The 13,728-nt window shown below is 34.7% G+C and overlaps 2 protein-coding genes across 4 annotated transcripts; one reads left to right on the top strand and one right to left on the bottom strand.

The window, feature by feature from the left end:
- Positions 1 to 47: 47 nt before the first annotated feature.
- On the top strand, positions 48 to 3,850 carry LOC107221628 (post-GPI attachment to proteins factor 3). Of its 2 annotated transcripts, none has more exons than XM_015660682.2 (7): positions 48 to 582; positions 761 to 903; positions 973 to 1,125; positions 1,200 to 1,324; positions 1,504 to 1,637; positions 1,714 to 1,918; positions 2,119 to 3,850. In XM_015660682.2, exons 1-7 carry the CDS (start codon positions 450 to 452, stop codon positions 2,168 to 2,170), a joined length of 945 nt encoding a protein of 314 aa, XP_015516168.1. In that variant the 5' UTR covers positions 48 to 449; the 3' UTR covers positions 2,171 to 3,850. The 2 variants fall into 2 exon arrangements, with proteins under 2 accessions (XP_015516168.1, XP_046587159.1); XM_046731203.1 differs by having other exon boundaries at positions 471 to 582; positions 745 to 903.
- LOC107221642 (integrin alpha-PS1) lies at positions 2,593 to 13,026 on the bottom strand. Of its 2 annotated transcripts, XM_046731185.1 has the most exons (19): positions 12,686 to 13,026; positions 12,052 to 12,179; positions 11,876 to 11,899; positions 10,487 to 10,593; positions 10,229 to 10,356; positions 9,934 to 10,142; positions 9,649 to 9,853; positions 9,404 to 9,550; positions 9,174 to 9,315; positions 8,808 to 9,076; positions 8,494 to 8,719; positions 8,181 to 8,412; positions 7,690 to 8,083; positions 7,324 to 7,547; positions 7,004 to 7,242; positions 6,752 to 6,846; positions 6,514 to 6,643; positions 6,190 to 6,421; positions 2,593 to 3,469 (listed from the first exon to the last, which is right to left on the bottom strand). In XM_046731185.1, exons 1-18 carry the CDS (start codon positions 12,862 to 12,864, stop codon positions 6,191 to 6,193), a joined length of 3,309 nt encoding a protein of 1,102 aa, XP_046587141.1. In that variant the 5' UTR covers positions 12,865 to 13,026; the 3' UTR covers positions 2,593 to 3,469; position 6,190. The 2 variants fall into 2 exon arrangements, with proteins under 2 accessions (XP_046587141.1, XP_015516194.1); XM_015660708.2 differs by lacking the exons at positions 2,593 to 3,469; positions 11,876 to 11,899 and having other exon boundaries at positions 5,662 to 6,421.
- Between the last annotated feature and the right edge of the window lie 702 nt (positions 13,027 to 13,728).

Genomic DNA, 13,728 nt, shown 5'->3' with positions numbered 1-13,728 from the left:
ATTCGCGGGAGGTGAATTTAAATTTCAATCCCTGGGTTGAGATTGGCTAGAAGAAACTTAACCTAACCTGAATTGAGTAGTAGTTCCCCCGTTGAAACTTCCACCTTTCGAATTACCGATAGAAGGAAAAACGAAACAGAAATTTTGCGAATGTAATCTTGGCTTTTATCGTTATAATTCTAGAGAATATTGTCTAGAGGTTTTCTAATTCATTCTTATGCATAACCTAACCTAATCGCAATTAAGAAATGGTTCCCGTTCAAACTTCCACGTTTCGAATTAGTGATGAGTGGAAAAACGAAACGGAAACTCCGCGAATATAATATTGCCTTTTATTGTTACAATTCTAGAGAATAGTAGAGGTTTTCTCGTTTATTCTTAGCGTAACTTGCGGCACCGACGATTTAAACGATTATTATCAACACTGTGTGCCGGCGGTGTCGACCGAGATGTCAAATTTGTTTTACGGTCTGATTATAATACTCGGATTCACAGTTTTCAACGCTGAATGTTCGAATGGAGACAGATCAACTTACTACAGAGAATGCCTTCGAAAATGCTACACGATAAACTGCACCACAGGTAGGATATAGTTTGCAGGTTAACCTCAATCAATCGCTTGCTCAGATCCAAATTCAAATCACAAAATTTGGTGTTTCACAATATGTATGCTATATTTGATCACTCATCACTTTCATTGTTAAAATTTCACTTGAAAACCGTCACCCACCGTATTCTTATCAGCATTCGATTGTCTCAGACATGAGCTTCAAGGAAAGCGCACCTCTGGAGTTAAGGCTATTATTATGGACATGCGACGACAACTGTCGTTACATTTGCATGTGGAAAACCGTAGACTATTTTGCTTCTCAAGGCTGGAACATTCCTCAATTTTATGGAAAGGTAAGAGTAGAGCAGTCATATTATTTATACACAAAATCACGACTAATCATGGTGCGTGTTAAATTTCAGTGGCCATTTGCTCGAATGCTGGGCCTACAAGAGCCGGCTTCTGTAATATTTTCCATATTAAACTTCCAAGTGCATTACACGATGTACAAAAAGTTTAAACAGGCTATAAGACCTTCCAATCCTATGAAATTAGCCTGGAGTTACCTTAGCATTGTGAGTTGAGTTACTGGATAATTTTTTTCACGTTTAAATTCGATAATATAATTGATACAGGAGATTAATTTCAGGTGTGCATGAATGGGTGGATCTGGTCTACAGTGTTTCATGCACGTGATAAAACTTTCACAGAAGTGATGGATTATTCTTGTGCGTTTGCCATGGTTCTAACTTTTTTATACTGTGTGATGTTACGGTGAGAAAAATTTCTTATCCCATTTAAAAGTAACATGTCACGCAGATTTTTCAATATCGACAAATATCGATTTGTCGACTTATCATTTTGATCACGATTCATATTTTCTATTAAAAAATTACCTATTTTCGTTTTTCTAGACAATAATCACGTTTTCGTATTTTGATAAAAAATTGCAGAATAGCATTGGAAAACTATAGAGCAGTCATTTTTGTAACTTGCGGATATTTGACCGTACTCTATACACATCTGTCTCATTTATGGTCTGGGAAAATAAATTACGGGTATAATATGAAGTTCAACCTGGCCCTTGGTAATTTTTTTTCTTACTATTGTGAATCTAGTTGGTAAATTCCAGCCAGCAAAGCTAAAACTTGAACGTTTTACAGGACTCCTCACATTCCTCGTGACAATGGCTTGGTGGTATCGCAACCGAAAAGAACTTGAACACGCATCATTGATTGCCTGGTTCAATATTGGGACCGTTTTAGTTACGTTACTAGAAGTTGCCGACTTCCCTCCAATTCTGTGGACATTTGATGCCCATTCCTTATGGCACGCTTCCACCGTACCACTGGCGATACTTTTGTATCGGTAATATTTGCGCACTGCACTTTTTAATATCAAAAAATATTTTTTTTACACTGATAATTTACCTTGAGTAGAATTCATATGCAATATTTTTAACAATAATGTCTCGAGCAAAAGATCTATTTATTTGTGAAAATTTGTCCAATGTTAAATATTGTCGATGATAATTTACACCTGTATTGACTATTCAATCGCGTTTTCAGATTCATCATTCAAGACTGCAAACATTTACAAAAATTGGCTGAGAAGATTTAATTGAATACCGATTGTATTCCGTTAAATAGCGCCGCTATCAGAAGATTGGAACTTGAATTAAAGTTATCATTATTTTGATTAATTCATCTTCGTTACTTTTTTTTTTAGAGCATAAAAGATTTCATGCCCATCACTGAATCGCGACATTAAACGAGTAACCGAAATTTCGTTCAATTTGGGAAGTTTCAAATTTAACAAGTTTTATTTTTAAATTATTATAAATGACCAGTTATCTTTTAGCGGGACTCTGGCTAATTTAATTCCGTATACAGACTTATAATTTTTGTTTTACTTTCAAAATAAAGTAAAAGCGAGTTAATTAGCTTTAGACATTCTGAATATTAAAAGCATATTTATTAAATATAACAACACAAATCGAGAGTTGTGTCAACTTGAATCTAGGGGAAGTATAAGTTGATGTGTATTTTTTAATAAATTTTTATTACTAGCTATATAATTATATATATATATATCTATACTTTTTTTTTATATAGATATCTAAAAGTATGAAATTGGAGCACCATGTAGTAATTGATGATCTGTACCCGGATAAAATTAAGTACAAAAATTTTTAAAATCGTTATGTCCAGGATATTAAGATTTGATTGTGGTTAGTGTAGAAATACACTCATGCACGGTGTATAAAAAGTGCTATAGCGTATTGCAAAAACACTATTGATTATTTGATTTAATATTAAATTATACTAACAAAAGGTTAAAACAATTCTAATTAAAGCTTAAAACTTCAGAAAAATTCCAAAGTTCAAAGATGCTTATGAAACTTTCCTTTTTTCTTTCCTTTTATCGTACTAAACGATTTGTATAAAAATAATAATTACATGAGTCAAATCACTGGAATGTACTGAAAGTTTGGCTCTAACGATGAAGGTGAAAAAAATTCATTTGCGAATATTGACATGGTATAAATATTGAAACTCATTCGACGAGTGTTTACAGAATTACGTTTCATAAGCATCCACCACTCTTTATCAGCTTATTTTTTGATAAAATTGACAAGATATTATAAAACGTTGTTTTTGTTTATCAGCGTACAAGCAATACAATATAATATTATTTTGTTACTTCAGCCTATATTTGTTAAAAAAAAAAAAATAAAAATGAAACCACGAAAACGGTTATTAGACGTTATTAAAATTCTAATTCTAATGTATAAATACAGATGCCAGATATATCAATAACTACGTTTGAACCTTGATCAGCTAGGTGTATTAAGCTATTTGCCAAAAGTTCATTGTCTTGTTGTAAGTAAATACAAGACACGCCACTATCCATGTAATCCTAAAGAATGGAAATATGTACACATTTTTTATTTTTTCCGTTTTATATTGACAGAGTTTTAGCTCTCGACTCTCCGTTGCGCTTATTCCCATAACGCTTTCCAATGACAAATTTATTTCTGCATATTATGACGTAGATGAAAATTGTTCAATTATTCCGATAACTCATTTTGTAATTTATGAATTTTTATTATTTATATGGTGCATAAAGTAGTTAGTTTGGGAAAATATTCGCAGCTGCCTATTGGTTTAAAATTTCATCTACTTTTTAATTACAGTCGGAAACGACCAGTGTGTAAAATATGATTAAGTTATTTTAGTACCGTTAATAATAACCGTGCTGTCACAAATTTGAATTACGTATATAATGTATTATCCTTATGTTCATATGAAAAAGTTGTGCTGATATATACCCTGTACATGTATAAATGCAATTATTAAGTATCGAATATGTATGTTCACACATAACATTGGGTATGAGAGACTGATATACAAAAGTGCGTGTATATTGCTAGTTAATTAAAAGATTAGTGTTTTTTTTTCCCATTAGGGGCCATCCGTAAATTACGTGACACGTTAATGGGGGGGGGGGGGTCAAAAGCTTTGTGACGTCACATGTTAAAATTTACAATACTAAAACACGAAATTTATATATAAATATTATTTAATAAAAATAAGAAAAAAATGAAAATAACTGTTTTCTTTTGATTATTTTTAAATACATGCATAAGTTTTAAAAATTTGTGACGTCACATCAGAGGGGAGGGGGTTCTAAAAATGTCACAAACTGTTACAAGGACAGGGGGAGGGGTTTAAAAGTTCTAAAATTCGTGTGACGTAATTTATGGATGGCCCCTTATCTAAACTTCTTTATAGTATTTTTATTTTATTTTTTTCTGTTACTTTCTTCGCTAATTATCATTCGCTTCAGGGAATGTTTATCCTATTCCAGAAGTAGTAGTAATATACAATAACTCATGGCAGTGATATGTGTAATATGGTAGTGATTTATTATACTTCCTATTTATATTCACCTAATTCCTGTTAAATTGTGCTCAAAGAAACATATTGCGAAATCTGGAACTCGGCCAAGCAATATCAACGAAGCTCAGAATTCACATAAATTGTTTCATCCGGTTTTGATTGATCGTCAAAGAATTAGAGACGGAATCGATATTATATCATACAATTATCGTCAGAATTGAAAAGCTGAACTTGGATAAGTTCATTCGTTACACATTAACCCATTTTCATATCTTTTATAAGTACAGTTTATACTAGTTTAGTAAAAAGTTGGTTAGCTGTGTTGTATTACAAAATTTTATAGAATACCAAGTCGAGGAATTATTTTTCTGTAAAAACCATGTGCGCTGTTGTTGTAGATACAGAAATAGCTGTATTAATGAATTTTTTTCTTGTTATAACGCTTGAATTTTCGTCAAGTATATAATTAGATGTACCACAATTTCGTACATATCACAGTACACGAGTGATGGATCGATATAACAAGGAAATATTTGGCGTTCGCCGTAGTTTCGAATTTTTAGATTTTACAAATATATTGTTTAAAAATCTATAACGAATGTTAATGAATATATTGTAATATTTTTTCAAAACAATGTTATAAACCTGATTCCCTAATTCCTTACATTTTACTTATACACTTGTGGTGGTAATTTTTTTCATTTACCACCAAAACTAAAGTACTCTGACGTAGTGTTATGAAATACCTCTCTTGTCAGTCTTACCGCAGTTATTAAACTATCTAAGAGATGTACAGTAAAAACATTTTGTTTTTTTTTTTTTTAACAAGAACACTTTGTTGTCTCAAATTCAAATACTTATGCATAAATCATTTGTTTGCGTACGAATCGTTTCTAAAGTGTTGTTAATAATAACGCGATTAATTTAAGGCACCGTAGTAATAATTATTATGATTTCATTTGATCTAACACGAATATTTATATTGACAACAGGGCGTGTTTTTCACGAAAAGACTGCTAGTAACTTAAATAAATTCGTCTATTCTCAACGAAGATAGACTCAGTCAAATAAAGATTATATTGTCTATGACATTATTAGTAGTAATAAAACAAGAAAAAAATAATAATTAATTAGGCAGTTATCAAATTTTCATTACTTTGGTCGCATCAGTACTTTTTTAATACTATTTTTCAGCCCTTTCTTTACACGTTACCAATAGTCGATAAAAATATCCTAAATGTTCGGCTCTTTTTTTTTTTTTTTGTCTTTTACTTTCAAATTAAGTAAAATGTAAAGAAGTAGTAATTAATTTTGTACCCAAAAGTTACCTAATGTGAAAATAATAATATACGTATAAAATATATATTATAAATACGTAAAATTTTGCAGAGAAATAAACGAAAAATAATTTTTGTTAAAAAAAAACATATTTAGCCGCGCTCAGAAATAGATGAACCAAGAGATTATCATTATCACAATATGCATAATAACAATTGGCTTTAAATATCCTCTTTTTTTATCGCATTTTTTCTTTCATTTTGTTTGTCTAAATACCAACAATAAAAACGTAACATACATAATCAATAATACGCTTATACCAATTTTTTAAGGCGTCATTGGATTTGATCTATGAATGATTAGCCGATAATAAAGTGCGACAAAATACTCGAAATTTTTTTCAGTATCTTCTCAATAATAATAATAATAATAAAAATAATAAATTTTCAACATAAGTACCTCAGTGCTTGAACAGTGCTTCGTTCTCCGGGTTATCGTCTCTATGTTTCTCAAGATTACCAGATAGTGTGGGATCGGGCCTGCGTCTCTTGAAGAATCCAAGTTTCCAGAGCACGAGTGTCAGCAGAATAAGAAGTAACAAGCCTGCCACTATAGCCACAATAATTATCCATATCGGCACTGGTTCCGCGTCTTGTTGACCCAGTAAACTTGGATAAGCTATGGTTTCCGCCTAGATAAACAGACGTTGATTTTCCATGTCGATTTACCAGTGAAAATACTGAATGAATAAACGTCTAAGAAGATAAGAATTAGAAAACTTACGACAGCTTCGTCGTCTTTCAGATTTTCCTGTTCTATGACGACGTTAGACGGGATAATTATTCTTGCATTTGATCCAATCCTAACTTCATCCACTCTTGGATAATCTTCGACTAGCGTTGAATTCCAAAGTCTTGAAAACAAAACGAATTTCGTAATAAAAGTTAAATAACTCAAACTCATTTTCAAACTTGTCTATTTGTAATCGACTCGGGTGTTGACCCAAAGTTACAAAACTTACCTGGCCTTAATTGCGATTACTGCTTCTTGATTCCTTTGCAAATTATATATTATGCACTTAATATCGAAACACTTTGCCGTGCTTGCTTTGCAATTCTGTAATAATCATAACAATAATCAATATTTATACCTAATCTGTGATAACATAAGCTCAACTCACATATAGAATTTCTCATCGTTAAGTCTGCGCTACTTTTACACTGTGAATATTCCAAGTTTTTGATAATTTGATAAAAATAAGAACAAAATATACCATAGAGACAATTTGGTGCCTCAGACCATCTTCGCCAATCATCGTCTTTGTGTTTATTACTTTTTCAGTGTCTCTACGTCTTCGCATATTACTCGAGCGATTCATGTAGCCGTTAAGTGGTGAGATAACTGTGGTCGATGGAAAGATAGCGTCCACATCATCGAGACTAAGACTTCCTTGTAATCCTAGCGGATTAACGTCGTGCTCGTAAGGTAATGAACACTGACCACCTCCTGAGGCTGTAGTAGATTGAGAGAAAATAGCGCATTATTCGAAAAGGTAAAGTTACATTAAAAAATGGCGAGGTATGAAATTATTACCTTGTACTGTTGGCAATTCTTCCAAATAGAGAAGCCATTTGCCGTGAGGTTTATCATTAGCAACTTCGTAAGGCCAGGATATGTGAACCTCGACGATGTTCACTTTCCACGGACCTTCGTTGAATACTTCGTAAACATGTGACACTTTTGGTCCAACTTCGTGCAGATGTTTTATGGCAGATTCGCCAATTACAAGTCCTCCGTAATACGTTCTTTGTATATTCCTAAAAAGAAACAGTGAAGACATTGTTTAGGACATAATACAGGCACTTTTGAACAAATTCAGTAAAACAGTAAAAATAGATATACAGCAACAGTTTTATAAAGGTGATTTTTTTTTTTATTTATTTATCCGCCATAGCTTACCCTTGAATGGATAATTCAGCCCTTTTTGAGACAGTGGCTTTCAAAGAAATGGGCTTCTTTTCGATGACCTCTTTTGACGTTGAATTGACAAAAGTTATGAATTCAAGTTGAGACTCATTGTCCCCGAGCCCTTTAGGGTCAAATCTGACTTGTATGTTCACAGACTGGTTCATTTTGAACGGATTTCCAATTGCGCAGACGACAGTGTTATTGTACAAGTTACAAAGGATCGAATCGTTACTTTTACTAGCAATATAGCTTAGGCTTGGTGAATGGATGATAAAGAGCTGGGCCTCGTAAGCAGATTCTCCAATATTTGTCACGTTTACATCAACGACAACTTCTTCCTTTTCGCCAAGCAATAATTCATAAAAGTTTGGCGCGGTTGATAACGCTATCAAAATGAAAAGCAAAACGTTCAGGTCAAACGGTATTTGATGCAGAAATAATTTGTTTTGATTAATCAATTGACTACAAAGCGATCAACTTACCTGTCAGATTTAACGCTGCTTGAAGCTGAACATTACTTTCACAAATATCATTCGATCCACATTCTTTTTGGAAAGTAGCTTCAAATATTCTCGCAGCTTCCTGCTGATTCAGTATGGGAAAGTTTTTCATTTCAGGCAACGGGTCTCCTTCAACCGGCATAACTGGTTCTTCTTGAATCAACGTGTAATTAAATCTAAACTTTATCGGGGATTGAATGTCACGTGTGTTTTCCTATAAAGATAATTTTGTTAGTACCTCAATTTCCACTTATTTCAAGTACGCAAGTTTTATGTTATATCTCTACAGTCTTACCTTTAGATAAACAGTGTCAGATTGGCAGTGCACCACCCCTTTTGGATCCAGCGTTACAGTACGATTGATAGAACTTGGACGTAGATTGTCATTTTTAAACCAGACTCGAGAAAACTTTCTCACTCCTGAATAAGTTTCTGCTTCTATGTAGTAGTTGAGTCGGAGATTTTGCGTGTCTTCATCTCTGACCAATGACGCGGTTTTGCAGCAGGCTTCGAATGAGAAACTGACAAACGATTGTATCAGTACTTCTCTTCAGATTGTTGGCATCCTTTTTCTGATACTCGTTTTATCGAAACAACTTTTTTACTTACCACGTGTAGTTAGAAGTAGGATCAGCAGGACATCCATGCTTGTTTGGATCTATTGGCGCGATCTTTTCTTGGTAAGTCAAATCTTTATTCTGATATCGAATGTAGGTTGTAATATCGATGATCTTTCGAGACCTGAGGAGGATAACAGCGTTGTCGTCGTAAGCGCCGACTAAAAGATCTGGATATCCATTTTTATCCATGTCAATTCCCCCGCTTAAAGAATACCCAAATGTGCTGAGGGAGGTTGGCATTTGACTCGAATGAATCACCTAGAATCATTATCAAACATTCGATCCAAACGTTAGGAAGTAATACAATACTCTATTCTACATCGAGCAGAATGGGCCGAAAATTTTGGAGACAAACCTGAGATGGAGAAGTGATTAAGCCATCTTTAGACCCAAGGTAGATATAAACTGCCCCCCTGCCTTCGTAAGGTGCTCCAATAGCAATATCTTCGTATCCATCCTTGTTCAGGTCCCCCAAATTGGTTAGAGCAAATCCGAATCTGCAAAAGCGAGATGAAACAGGTTGTATACTTTTCGGCATTTCTAATTCAAAACTGAACACCGCATTACAGTGACGGCTGAACTAACCGTGACTCCTCGCGTCCAATTAACTTGGTTGGTTTGTTGCACTTTTCATTCTTTGTTGCGTTTTTGCACAGCATTGTGTAAACGTAAACCGCCCCACCCTCTGCTTTGTTGAAATAAAACGGTGCAGCTACTATAAGATCTGTGAGGCTGAAAATAGGAGGAAAAAGTGGTGAAACAAATTTCGTTACAATATCTCAACTTGTCAATAAAATTTTCTGTAAATTTTAATTCAATGGTCTAATTACTTGTCTCCATTAACGTCAGCGGACGTTATTTCGTATCCGTAGCTTGAGGCGAATTGCTCGCCATCCAAAATCAAGTCTACGCTCATTTCTTCCTGATTGTGATGTCTTGACAATAGGACCACCTGTCCTGTACCGTTAGATCGGGGTGCGCCAGTGGCGTAGGAAGTGTTTAGACTAAAAAAGTTACCTGCAGCCACGGACATTCCTGTGAAATAATAAAAAACTAATATAGAGAGCCGAAAGGACTAATGCAGGGATTTGGGCCAATCGAATCATCGTGCTCACCCAAATAGCTATACTTGTTGACGGGAGAAGCGTCCTGCATTGGGGCATGATAGATGGTGTTGTCACGATCCAAAAAATTGTCTGCAATAGTAAAGACAAAAAGGTTTCCTCTCCACGTGTGAGGGCCTGGTGTTCCGATCAGTACGCGGTCTTCTGACGTCAACAATCCGCTAGTACCTGCCTGGCAGTATCCAAACTCCTCGTGAGCTCTATTAATAAGACAAGATAGATTATTAAACATTGGTATCTTTCAGGAATTGTATTCGTTGAAAGGTTGAAAGCGAAGTTCTCTAACTTGTTTGTCCGTCTGCCAGAACAGGGCTTCTTAACTTCTTCGAATTCCAATTCCTTAGTCAAAATATAGCAGAGACCTTGACCCCATCGTGAATCTGGCGTTTTGACAATGTAACGATGAGCACAGACCTGAATAGGTAATAAAATACCAATAAATATCTATGCCTGTAGACATTCAATCATTCTTGACCCTGCGGTGGAATTTTTTCTTGCTCACCTTTGAAGCTATGGAAAGATTTAAATGAATTTAAACACCTACCATAACTTTGCCGCCAACACCTTGGCTTCTAACAGTCACTCCAAGCCACTGATTGTCTTTTATTTCAGATTCATTATTCGGTGCGACCAAATCTTCGGAATCGGCAACTGAAAGTAATTTATATATTGATAAGTAGTGCCCTTCTCTCTTTTCAACACAAGACCATCATGATGCATCTCCTTTACTCCAGTGCGTTCATATGCTTTAAACTTGCGCCAGTAGCTGTAGCTTATTAGGTACATAAAGTGGAAGTAAAAAATGTTTTTAAATAAACGTATCGTCACAGGAAAGGTTACAGTCAAAATTCGTGAGTTACACAGGATGTCGGGAACTCTATCAGGCCTCTCTATCTTTAGATAAAGTAGGTACGACGAAAAAAAATAATTTAAAACAATTTAATTGGGTCAGTCAGAAAGTGTCGCAATTCTAAATATTAAAAAGTGGACAAAGGAAGCAGCAAAGCTTGGCTGCATAAGAATTGAGCCACTCAAAATATAAGCATGAAAAATTTGTGCAGCATGTTACTTTGGTCCGGCGTAATGTTATTTTTTGTTATTGAACAAGTCAACTCACTAATTATTCAAATAATATTTACCATGCGCGATTAATTGTTAGTTGTTACCAGATATAAATGACATGTTCACAAAGCATTCTGATTTTGCAATATAATTATTGATTAGCGCACCGAACATGCGTCAAAGATTAGGGTCAGACAAAATGGCTAATGAATATGATGACGTAATTTTTCCATATAAAATTCTACTGTATCGAGGTGTTAGATCACATTGATTATAATAAAGCTGTATAATTATTAAAGATAGACGATAAGGTATCATTCTAATCACATATATTCAGCACCATGAGAGCTGCAAGACTAACTTCTGTAGTTAGTTGTTATGTTTATTACCGCAATTTCTACACAACAATATTAAATGAAACAAAGAGTAAAAACGAAGCAAAGGGATAAAGAATTGGAGATTATTGACCGAATACAAATGAAAATGTAAGACACAGTAAAACTAGGCCCTTTTGGTCGTCTCCCAGCTATAAATAAAAAAATGAAATTCTGAACCAACAACATGTAATTTGATTACAATACCATTTCCAGGTATCGCGTCGTTGATCCGAAACAATAATTAAATAACCTATCAACCCTGGAAAAATTCACTTGCCAAAGTCTTCTTCAAGGTTCTCGAACATGCTTCATTTCATCGGCGAACATTGGCGTGCAAAATGAGGTAAAAAATAAAAAGAAAAACGAAGAAAAATTTCTGCAAACATGAATTCTCCAAAAAAATTTTTAAGTAAATAAAGATAAAAATATTTCATTGGCAATCAAATGTTCCTTACTAGTGTCTCATTTCCTTAGAACTCCATTTGTTAACTTACTTGAAGTACTTCGAATTCCTGCTGCTGCCGGGTTGACCAAAACATAATTGTAACATAAATTATTCACAAATAATAGTACCAACATAAAAGATTACAGAGAAAGTTGTTTGATAGATGATAGTAAATGAGAACTAACGAAGATTTGTACAATTATCAGTTATCTTATATTAAATTACCGGTTCTTCCGTCAGTAACAACTTGTTCACAATCCAAAGTATTCGTGGTAAGCGGACATTTCCACAGAGCTCCAGATCTGTTCGTTCCAGGCTGACGATTTTGATCCAAAGGAGCGCCAACCAGCATCCTATGTCACAGGTAAGAAAAATTGAATTTAAACATTTAAATTGGCATAAAAATTTACAAACATGTTTGTTTATCATGCTTGATTAAATATGGAAAAAGTGAATTGAAATGAGGTACTGATGTAACCGTTTAACAAAAGAAATGAGCGAGTAAGTGAATGTAAGAAAAGTGACTCGCTATCATCTAGGAAATAAGAGTCGATACAATCTAAAAAATGCTGACTATTAAACTTGCCGTATATTCTCAAGGCTTGGTTAAAAAGATCCGCAGAGTAAAAAAGTGTGACAAAATCAGTTTAGCAATAATTCACAAATTTTTGAATGACATAACTGAAAGTCGTTATTTGAATATCAGAATACACAAGAGGTGATAACATGTGAGAAAGATGATAACGATAAATAAATTATTGGGTTTCGGATAACTGAAAACGGGGGTAAAATATATTGATAAAATAACAGGAGGAATTTAATCTATTGCGAAGAGTTACGCCGAATATCTGGGACTTACCAACTTGTGGATTTCTGGGAATCATCATCGGAAACGTCTTGGTGTTCAGCTACAGAGTAACCAAAATATGATCCTGCCGAGCCTCGTTTGATAACAGGTATTCGGTACTCCAAATTAAACCCGAAGACATCGCGTGATATCGAGAGGATTAACAGTGTGGATATGAAGTATTTCTGCATTATAAAACTAACAGGAGCTAGTATTAAGTGCCCATAAAAGCAGTAACGCTACTTGCTACTGTCGCCCGTCTGATGCTGCAACAAAAAAACACCGTTCCTTCGCCTCAATCGAACGCACACTGATGTTAACTGACCGAATGCATTTACGCACACCATGCCAGCCACCAAGCAGATAGTCTATACATAGATATACCCACGCGGGTACGAAAGGAGTGAATAGACAGAGAAGCTGATTGATAAGAACCCAGTCGCCACTCAACAGTGTTGCCAGATCGCTGTCGCACAAGTCTCCTAAGGTAACTGTGAAATCCTCCCAGATTCTCCTAACCCACAAAAAAAAATCCTCCTAAATTTTCTCCTGAACTTTTCGACTGACAAAATGCGACTTCAATTCAAGTTTGTACAGTTTGACGTACATAATTGGCATGTAGAAATAAAATCCATCTTTCAGAATGAGCTGTCTATATATCTAAAATGCTCTACCCTACCAGCAGTTATGGCATTTGCCTTACCGATTGAATCTCAAAACTCTCTCAAGTGGTCGCCTTTTCGCTCATCGTACTTGTCTCACGGAAAAATAACAAACATAGCAAGTAAAAATCAGAAAATTGCCCAAATTCTTCCTGAAAAAACTCGTACATACTTTCCCGCCTATCTTGCCTCCGGAAGTTTCCAATTCCTCCTCCTAAATTTAGCAGGAATTCTTTTAATCTGGCAAAACCACGCCGATTGTTTGTTCAACCGGCAGGGATGACAAATTTTGTTTGCCAATAAATCAAATTTTGTGAAATCCGTGAAGCTGAGTGGGATAACATTGAATATGCGAATGAAATATATTTTCTAGCCAAATCATGTCCGTCGTTA

This window comes from Neodiprion lecontei, chromosome 2 (assembly GCF_021901455.1).
Source record: "Neodiprion lecontei isolate iyNeoLeco1 chromosome 2, iyNeoLeco1.1, whole genome shotgun sequence".
NCBI classification, from domain to species: domain Eukaryota; kingdom Metazoa; phylum Arthropoda; class Insecta; order Hymenoptera; family Diprionidae; genus Neodiprion; species Neodiprion lecontei.
This window is presented reverse-complemented; position numbering and strand designations above follow the sequence as displayed.

Bases quoted from the DNA above. Each gene is read 5' to 3' on its own strand.
- LOC107221628 (XM_015660682.2), top strand. From the start codon at position 450: ATGTCAAATTTGTTTTACGGTCTGATTATAATACTCGGATTCACAGTT. The intron at 904-972 runs GTAAGAGTAGAG...GTTAAATTTCAG, and splicing joins TTCCTCAATTTTATGGAAAG to TGGCCATTTGCTCGAATGCT. The intron at 1,126-1,199 runs GTGAGTTGAGTT...GATTAATTTCAG, and splicing joins CCTGGAGTTACCTTAGCATT to GTGTGCATGAATGGGTGGAT.
- LOC107221642 (XM_046731185.1), bottom strand. From the start codon at position 12,864: ATGCAGAAATACTTCATATCCACACTGTTAATCCTCTCGATATCACGC. The intron at 7,243-7,323 runs GTAATAATTTCA...AATCTACTACAG, and splicing joins AGAATTGCCAACAGTACAAG to CCTCAGGAGGTGGTCAGTGT. The intron at 6,847-7,003 runs GTATATTTTGTT...TGATTATTACAG, and splicing joins GGCACCAAATTGTCTCTATG to AATTGCAAAGCAAGCACGGC.